This window comes from Mesoplodon mirus, assembly GCF_964341445.2.
Source record: "Mesoplodon mirus genome assembly, chromosome: 11".
Taxonomy (NCBI): Eukaryota; Metazoa; Chordata; class Mammalia; order Artiodactyla; family Ziphiidae; genus Mesoplodon; species Mesoplodon mirus.
The window spans coordinates 20651764-20660660 of record NC_138987.1 but is presented as its reverse complement, the minus strand read 5'-3'; the positions used below and the strand labels follow the sequence as shown (position 1 = coordinate 20660660).

The following is an 8897-nucleotide window of genomic DNA, read 5'->3' as shown; positions in this document are numbered from 1 at the left end:
TCTCAGTTAATATACAATTACAAGGGCTAAAATTGACTTTCATAAACATTTATAGAGCATATAAATAAATTTCTCTTATAGAAAAAAAATACAGCATTGGGCTTCCATGAAAACCAACTTGAATCAAGTTGGGTGGCTTTTAAAGCATTAGTTCTGTGAATAATTTTTCAACTGTTTCAACATTTGAGCCCTGCATGTAAATATCTGAATATGAATAGCTCACAGTCAAGTTGAAAAACAAACAAATCTTTATTGTCTACAAATATATATAAAAAAAATTCCCCCCGAAAGATGCTATTCTCTCATTTCCCCATCTTCTTCTTCTTCTTCAACACCCCTGATATAAAGGACATTATTACACCTGTAAACAGAAAAACAGTCCATTTTGTTGTTCCAACAAGAAACCATATAAGATCTGAATTACTACTTTTATTAGATTTTTTATTCCAAAAATATTAATGCTAAAATTACAATACATCATTTCTTTTTAAAAAAAATTTACCTTTGGTTTGTTAAAGAGCACATGACACTCATTTTTATACCATGCGGTTGTTATAAAATGGTATCTCTATGATCTTCCAAAGGGAATAATAACTAGAATTTGGAGATGTGAAGCTAGTTCTAGAAAATAAGTGTAATACGAATCCCTAACAGCAGCCAGACCCACCTAAAATTCAAAACCAAGCTCTTGCAACTAAAACCACTGAAAAAGGTACAGTTAAGACCTAGAAAGTTTAATATCAACACTAGAAAAACCTTAAGAATGAACAACTCCAAAATATTTAAATCTGCTTTAACAAGTTTAACAATTTCAAGAATCTTGAAGTCTAGTTGTAGAATGTTATGTTAAATTAATAGTGATTTAAAAAAAGTAATTCTGAGATTGGGGCACTAATAGTTTATTTAAACAGGTATTTTTACTGCTCACCAGTAACTCCTTATATAAACTACTGATGTTTTGTTACCTTATTAAAACTTCACCCAGATGTCCAGATAATGCTCCATCTATGTATTCTTCTGTGTTTGCAAGCTTTAAATAAAAAGAAAATATATTAGTATAATCACACAAGAGGAAAATAGTATTATACACCTAATATTGGTGAGAGAACTTATTAACTGAGACCTTTCGGTACCAACGACTCACATTTACCTACAATAATTAGAAGATTAGCTTTCTATTACTACTGTAGTACTTTTTGGTTTCATATAAACATTCAGTAAAGTTAACATTAATAGATGTAGAACTGATATATAATAAAGCTCGTTTCAACACAATTTTTTAAATATCTCAATAATGTAATATTTCTTTCTATTAAACATTAAAACAACATGTCAAGGAAAACAGTCTCCAATTTATGAATAAGCTGTGAATAATTCAGGTCTAAAGAAACAGACATTAACTTTTCTCAGAGTAATAGCATTATATCATATTGAGGAACCCAATGGGTACAAAAGCTATGGCTAAAATACCAAATTTTTTTTTTTTTTTTTGCGGTATGCGGGCCTCTCACTGTTGTGGCCTCTCCTGTTGCGGAGCACAGGCTCCGGACGCACAGGCTCAGCGGCCATGGCTCACGGGCCCAGCCGCTCCGCGGCATGTGGGATCCTCCCGGACCGGGGCACGAACCTGCGTCCCCTGCATCGGCAGGTGGACTCTCAACCACTGCGCCACCAGGGGAGCCCCCAAATACTCTTATATTAGTCAACAACCAAACTAAAGAACTGAGTAAGAATTTTAAAAAATTATGTGCTAATAAACAGGAAAAAAAATAAGTTCTTAAGAGGAGGTTTAATTAAGAGTGACCTTTATAGTTACTTTAGAGAACTCTATTATTTCTAATTTTACATTAAAATGTTTAGATTTCCTTTTACATAAAGATAATAAACTTTACTTATAATTAAAAAAAATTACAATCAGTGCTACTGGAACTCACAAAAGAAATGAACAAGATAGAAAGGAAACAGGGAAGTTTCCTTCATTAACTAGGCAAGTGGGCAAAGGGAAAGAAAAATAGGTCTTAGAGAGGATATAAGGTAAGGCATTTAAAACATGTTAATGAATTAGTAATGCTACTGGATTTTATTCCTTCTCCTATAGAGAACAAAAAATAACCTCTTATACTCAGGGGATATGGTTTTGTCTGAAATTGTTGTCAACAATTAGTTCTGTACGCAACAGCTCTCAGAAATAATGTATTAACATCAACTAATTTTTTTTTTTTTTTTTTTTTGCGGTATGCGGCCTCTCACTGTTGTGGCCTCTCGCACCGCGGAGCACAGGCTCCGGACGCGCAGGCTCAGCGGCCATGGCTCACGGGCACAGCCGCTCCACGGCATGTGGGATCCTCCTGGACCAGGGCACGAACCCGCGTCCCCTACATCGGCAGGCGGACTCTCAACCACTGTGCCACCAGGGAAGCCCTCAACTAATTTTTTTTAAAAGTGATTATTTCCGGCAGATGTTCACCAACATTTAAACTGGTTTCTAAATTATAATAATGCTCCAAAGGCCTCCTACCACACTTTAAAAAAATTGAACTATAGCTGATTTACAATACTGTGTTAGTTTCAGGTGCACAGCAAAGTAATTCAGTTACACATACATTTTTCAGATTCTTTTCCGTTATAGGTTATTATAAGATATTGAATATAGTTAAAGTTCCTTGTTTTATACAGTGGGTCCTTGTTGTTTATCTATTTTATTACACAGCAGTGTGTATCTGTTAATCCCAAGCTCCTAATTTCTCTCTCCCCACTCCTTCCCCTTTGGTAACCATAGGTTTGTTTTCTATGTCTCTGAGTCTGTTTCTGTTTTATAAATAAGTTCATTTGTATCATTTTTTAGATTCCACATTTAAGTGATATCATATGATATTTACCTTTTTCTGTCTGACTTACTTCACTTAGTATGATCATCTTTAGGTCCATCCATGTTGCTGCAAATGGCATTACTGCATTCTTTTTATGGCTGAGTAATATTCCATTGTGTGTGTGTGATACGTATGTACCACATCTTCTTTATTCACTCATCTGTCGATGGACATTTTACTTCCATGTCTTGGCTATTATAAATAGTGCTGCTATGAACACTGGGGTGCCTGTATCTTTTTGAATTAGTGTTTTCTCCAGATATGTGCCCAGGAGTGGGATTCCTGGGTCATATGGTAACTCTATTTTTTAGTTTTTTAAGGAACCTCCATACTGTTCTCCATAGTGGCTCCACCAATTTACATTCCCACCAACAGTGTAGGAGGGTTCCCTTTTCTCCACACCCTCTCCAGCATTTATCATTTGTAGACTTTTTAATGATGGCCCTTCTGACCAGTGTGAGGTGATACCTCATTGTAGTTTTGATTTGCATTTTTCTAATAATTAGTGATGTTGAGCATCTTTTCATGTGACTTTTGGCCATCTGTATGTCTTCTTTGGAGAAATGTCTATTTAGGTCTTCTGCCCATTTTTTGATTGGGTTGTCTGGTTTTGTTTTGTTTTGATATTGAGTTGTATGAGCTGTTTGTATATGATCACATTTTAAATAAAATCCAGAATTCTTACAGTCCCTTACAAGGTCTTCCATGACTACCATTCCAATCCTCCTATCACACTTCCTGTAACCCACTCTGCCCTCACCTTCTTGTTGTGCCTTGAAAAGAAAAAGCATGTTTCTGCCGCAGAGCCTTTGCAACTTGCTGTTCCCTCAAATTGGGATGCTCCTTCCCCAAACACTCTCTTCAGCTGCTCACTCAATTCTGGTCTCTGTTTAAATTTACTTCCTCAGAGACTTTCCCTGGCTATCCTATCTAATATTGTATACTCTTGTCACCCTCTTCCATTTCTGCTTTCTTTTTCTCCATAGCATCTATCATTACCTGATACCATATCACATTATATTACCATCTCCCATCACTAAAACACAAACTTCTTGAGGATAGGGACTTTGTTTTGTTCACTGGTGTATTCACAGTGCCAGGCACATAAGGGGCTCTCAGTAAATATTCACTGCGTGAACAAACTCAAAAGCATCACCAATGTGGTTAGTTACTCAGAGATACATTTCATAACTCTGGCAGGTTCACTAGGAAGCTCTATTACTTCTAAAACCAAATATTTCGTGGGTATTCTTTATTCCTTTCTTTTAATGAGAAATAATTCTTATAAAATTCTCTTTTAAAGTATACAAGTCGGTGGTTTTTAGTATATTCATAAAGTTATGTAATTATCACCACTATCTAAGTCTGGAACATTTTCAGCACAATGGATATAGTCTTCAAATTTCTCTATGGCCTTGGTAAATGATTCCTGCTTAGGGAATTTTCCAGGCCAAAATCATGCTCTATAAGAACTCTGGGGACCTGAGCATTGTCTGTTCAGGCGGTAAACTCTTAAATTAAGGAAAATCTCAGCTTGGGGCCCAAAGTGCTCCTATTAGTACTCTGCCCACAGCACTACCAGTTTGGAATACTTGGAGTCACGACTGGTTTGACCACCTATCTAGGTACCCTTTAAAATTCATTCATCAGCCATTAATCAGTCACATAAATACCTGTGCTTCAGGAAAATATAACCTCAAACTCTTTCTTCAAAAACCTGGCTGAAAACTATTGAATTAAGCAACAAAAAATCAAACACCCCAATTTAAAAATGGACAAAGGACATGAACAGGCATTTCTCCAAAGATATGTAAATGACCAATAAGCACATAAAAAGATCTTAACATCACTAATCATTAAGTAAATGCAAATCGAAACAATGAGACACCACTTCACACTCATTAGGATGACTATTAAAAAAAAACCCAGAAAATAACAAGTGTTGGTGAGGATGTTAAGAAACTGGATCCCTTGTACATTGTTGGTGGAATGTAAAATGGTGCAGCTGCTGTGGAAAACAGCCTGGCAGTTCCACAAAAAATTAAACAAAGAACTACTGTATGATCCAGCAATTCCACTTCTGGATACAGACTCAAAAGAACTGAAAGCAGAGACTCTAACTGGTATTTGTACACCTACGTTCACTGAATTATTCACAACAGTCAAAAGGTGGAAACAATTCAAATATTCACCAACAGAAGAACGATTAAAATGAGGTCGAGTTGACCCTTGAACCACACAGGTTTGAGACCGCATGAACAAACTGGTGCAGAACCATGGATACGGAGGTCCAACTATGGACTCGAGCAACTGTGGATTTCAGTATACCAGGCAGGTCCTGGAACCAATCCCCCAAGGATACTGAGGGACCGCTACACACAATGGAATATTTCAACCATAAAAAGGAATGAAATTCTGATACATGCTACAACATGGGTGAACCCTGAAAACACCATGCTGAATGAAATAAGCCAGACACACAAGGACAAATATTGTAGGATTCCACTTATATGAGGTTCCTAGAATAAAGACAAAAAGAACAGTGTTTACCAGGAGGCAAAGGGAATGGGGAGTTATTGTTTAATGGGTACAGAGTTTCCCTTCGGGATGATGAAAAAGTTCTTGAAATGGATAATGGTGATGGATGCACAACCATGTGAATGCAGTTAATGCCACTGAGTTGCACACCTGAAAATGGTTCAAGTGGTAAATTTTGTGCTATATATATTTTACCTCAATTAAAAACAAAAAACAAAACCTGGCTGAAACATTTACAGAAGCTAGTTTAACAGACAAGTAGCCAGTTCATCAATTCTTTTGGTCGGTCTGTCTTTTCCCTCAAGAATTGCTTTTATCAAATTACTTTGATGTTGTACATTTAGCATTCATCAAAAGACTTAAGAATTCCACTGGAAAAGTTTCTCTCAGAGCTAAGTGCTGGGAAAAGTTTTGCTTCTTCTGCGAACTCTAGTGTATTTGTCTTATGGCACTGTGAATCAAATGTCTGAGCTCTTCTTACTTTTAACCGCTAGGAGTCAAATCCGTGCTTGAATTTTGCTTTAATATGTCTCATACATAGTTATCACAGTTACAACATCCTCCTTGGCCTTGACTTTATTCCTGAATTTTGCTCTGTGCTTGTCAGTTAAATTAATTACATCTTTGTACGTCACACTAAACCTCTGAGGAGTCAGGTGAAGAAAAATTAATACAATTTAATGATCTTTGTAACTCTTCAGCTTACCTGCATGTTCATATAGCCATCTACAGACACCAGGTAGCCTTTGTACTCCATTCCCCACTTAAGCTTCACCATTACTGGCTTTCCTGTTAATCCATTGAGGAAAGGTTTGGGATTGAGGGGCAAACTCTGCACAAAGAACAAAAAAAGAACCCAATTGATTATTTTTCCGTAGTTTGGCTTCCATTACCTACTCTCTTCTCTATCAAATCACCAATATTTTATTGTATCCAAATGAAGCAAAACTCTTGTTTCCCTCTCACATTATTACATAATTTTCACTTTTGTTGAAGAGCATCAGAGAAATTTAAATACCCAGTTAGCCAATTTCACCTTCAATCCATCAAGACTTGTAAAAGTATTCATTGTTCACTTAAGAAACACTGAACACCTAATATACATCACTCACTGTTCCAAGGCCATAAAGAAACAAAGGTAAAGGCAGAAAAAAGAAAAAAAAAAAAAAAAAGCAGATAACAGTCCCTGTCCTCAGGCCCACAGTGGGAGGGGGGAGGGCCAAAACACATGCAAATAGACAATTATTTTGCAATGTAGTAAGAGGAGATATGCTATGTACAAGGGTACCAAACAATCAAACAATCCAGGGTTAAAAGAAAAGGAAGAGTTGCCTGAAATAAGTAATGCCTCTGTTTTAAAGGATGAGAGGTATTTCCAGAGGGAAAAGGGCTGATCTGGCGGGGTGGGGTGGGGGGTGGGGTACCTATGTAAAAGGAGGGAAGAGTGAATCAACAAGGGATCTCAGGGACACACAAATTAGTTTTGTTTGAGGCTACAGAAGGAGGCAGGGGCAGACCATGCTCCACGATCTTCAACGGAATTCCAGGAGCTAGGACTGCGTCTTCTTTGACTTTGCAGTGCCTCCTACACATGGGCAGTCACTTTGTGTTTGTTTATTCAGCAAACCGGTGAATTCAGTACCCCCAGTGAATTCAGACTTTTCTTCCTTTCCTCATCTGCTCACTCATCGGCCCAAAGAAAAAACCACCAAGAAACTTGGCTACTAAACCCCTCTAGAATAAGCACATTCACAGTGATCTCAAATGGGTCTCCAGTTTTCACTCTTGTCTTTCTCCAACTTATTAGCCACACGGCAAGTATTATTTTTATCATACCACGTCTCTGCTTAAAATGCTTCGATGGCTTCCAACTGCACTTGGAGTGGAACCCAGACCTCCTAAAACGGCCTAAGAGGTCTTGCCCGACCCTATCTCATGACCACTATCCTTGCAGGCGGCTGTGGCTTTCTCTCAATTCCTCCAGCTAGTCAGGTGTTCCTTCCGGTCTCAGGGCCTGTGCTCCTGTTCCCTGAGCTTGAGGTACACACGCTTCCTCCTGCTCTTCACGGGGCTGCATTTCATATCGCTTAGATTTCAGATTCAATCCCTCCTCCAAGGGATGCCATCTGTAACCCCTCTCCTAACACCACGGCGCCCCCACACAGCACCCTATTTGCTCCCTTCTTAGCAGTTAACGTTATTCGAAATGATGTATTTATCGTTGTTTGATTAATGTCTGAGTTAACCTAGAGCAGGGTCCGCATCAGTACTTTTTATCCTATATTCCTAGCACCTAGAACGTTACCTGGCCCTGGCAGGTGGCAGGCGCTCAGTAAAGCTTTGCTAAACGAACAGGAGAATGCTCAAAGCTTGGACTCTGTATTCCAAAGGGCTGCAGGGCCCCCCAACATCACGGGACGAAAGCGGATTGTGGAGTGTGCTAAGTGGGACGTGAAAAACCGCTGCATTTTTACCACAGCCCTGTGGCCCCAGGCAGCAAGGACACCTCAGGCTCGGATACAAAACGAAGAAGACGGGGAAGGGGGCAAGGGCACTCCTGGGGAGGGGAGCGCTTCGGAAGGAGAGCGCGCCTCAAACACCCAGAGCAGGGAGAAAGGGGCTGGCCACCCGGCGCGCCGCGCCTCACGCGGATGAATGGGAAACGCGCGAACCAACCACCAGGCCCGGCAAGGCTGGTCACCCGCCCTCTCTCTCTCACGGGACACTGGCCGCACTTTCTCCTTACCATCGCGACGACTACTGCTGCAGTAGTGGGCAAATGCTGCAGGCTACTCGCCGCCGACCCAGCTGTCGTCCGACCCTCGTGACTGGAGTAGCCACAGCAGGGTCCCAGCCGCGTAGCTTCCACAGAAATGGCCGCCAAATAGCAGCGTGACCTTTCACCTCCGACTACCGCTCTTCTGGCTTCTGTGATTGGACGCAAAGAGGTGCTTGCTGATTGGAGGAGGTGGCTGGGCATGTCTCCTGGCAACCAGCGGCGCCGAGTGGGTGCGTGCCTCCCGGGCAGTCCGCGGGCCTCTGGGAAACCGGCTGCTCCAAGCCGACGGGAGGATACCTGCGAGGCTGCAAAGGCCGTGAGGCGGCTTGGGTTTCTCATTTGCTCACCTACCTCGAGGGTGCACTGTGTACCCTGCAGAGTGGACGTGATGTCTTGCCAACTTGGCTAGTGGGGGGTTCCTTTGTCCTTGTACACCTGGGAGAACGAATTTGGGGCTCTCGGGTTTCCTCCTCACTTTCCCACAGAATCTGTGCTGGGAGGTCTCCTCTGACACGGTTCCCTTCTCTCTGTTCTGTAATGCTCAATGCTCATGTCAACCCACTTCAGGGGAAGCGGGAGAAGCAAGACTAGATAGGCTAAGGGACGTGAAACGCACCGAAGTAAGTCAAGTACAGAATATATTTCAGATGAGGTTAGATGGAGTCTAGAACATGGTGTGGTGGGCTCCCCGCTCCATCTGTTTCTTTTGC

General features: G+C 40.7%; 1 protein-coding gene across 1 annotated transcript; it reads right to left on the bottom strand.

The window, feature by feature from the left end:
• Window positions 1-230: 230 nt before the first annotated feature.
• SNRPF (small nuclear ribonucleoprotein polypeptide F) lies at window positions 231-8516 on the bottom strand. Its single transcript, XM_082635962.1, has 4 exons — window positions 8155-8516; window positions 6115-6240; window positions 966-1030; window positions 231-361 (listed from the first exon to the last, which is right to left on the bottom strand). Exons 1-4 carry the CDS (start codon window positions 8386-8388, stop codon window positions 295-297), a joined length of 492 nt encoding a protein of 163 aa, XP_082492088.1. The 5' UTR covers window positions 8389-8516; the 3' UTR covers window positions 231-294.
• Window positions 8517-8897: the final 381 nt, after the last annotated feature.

Excerpts from the sequence above, each read along its gene's own strand:
- SNRPF (XM_082635962.1), bottom strand. The coding sequence starts at position 8,388 with ATGCCCAGCCACCTCCTCCAATCAGCAAGCACCTCTTTGCGTCCAATC. Across the intron at positions 6,241-8,154 it reads CAGCAGTAGTCGTCGCGATG|AGTTTGCCCCTCAATCCCAA; the intron begins GTAAGGAGAAAG and ends TTCTTTGTGCAG. Across the intron at positions 362-965 it reads CTGGGTGAAGTTTTAATAAG|GTGTAATAATGTCCTTTATA; the intron begins GTAACAAAACAT and ends TTCTGTTTACAG.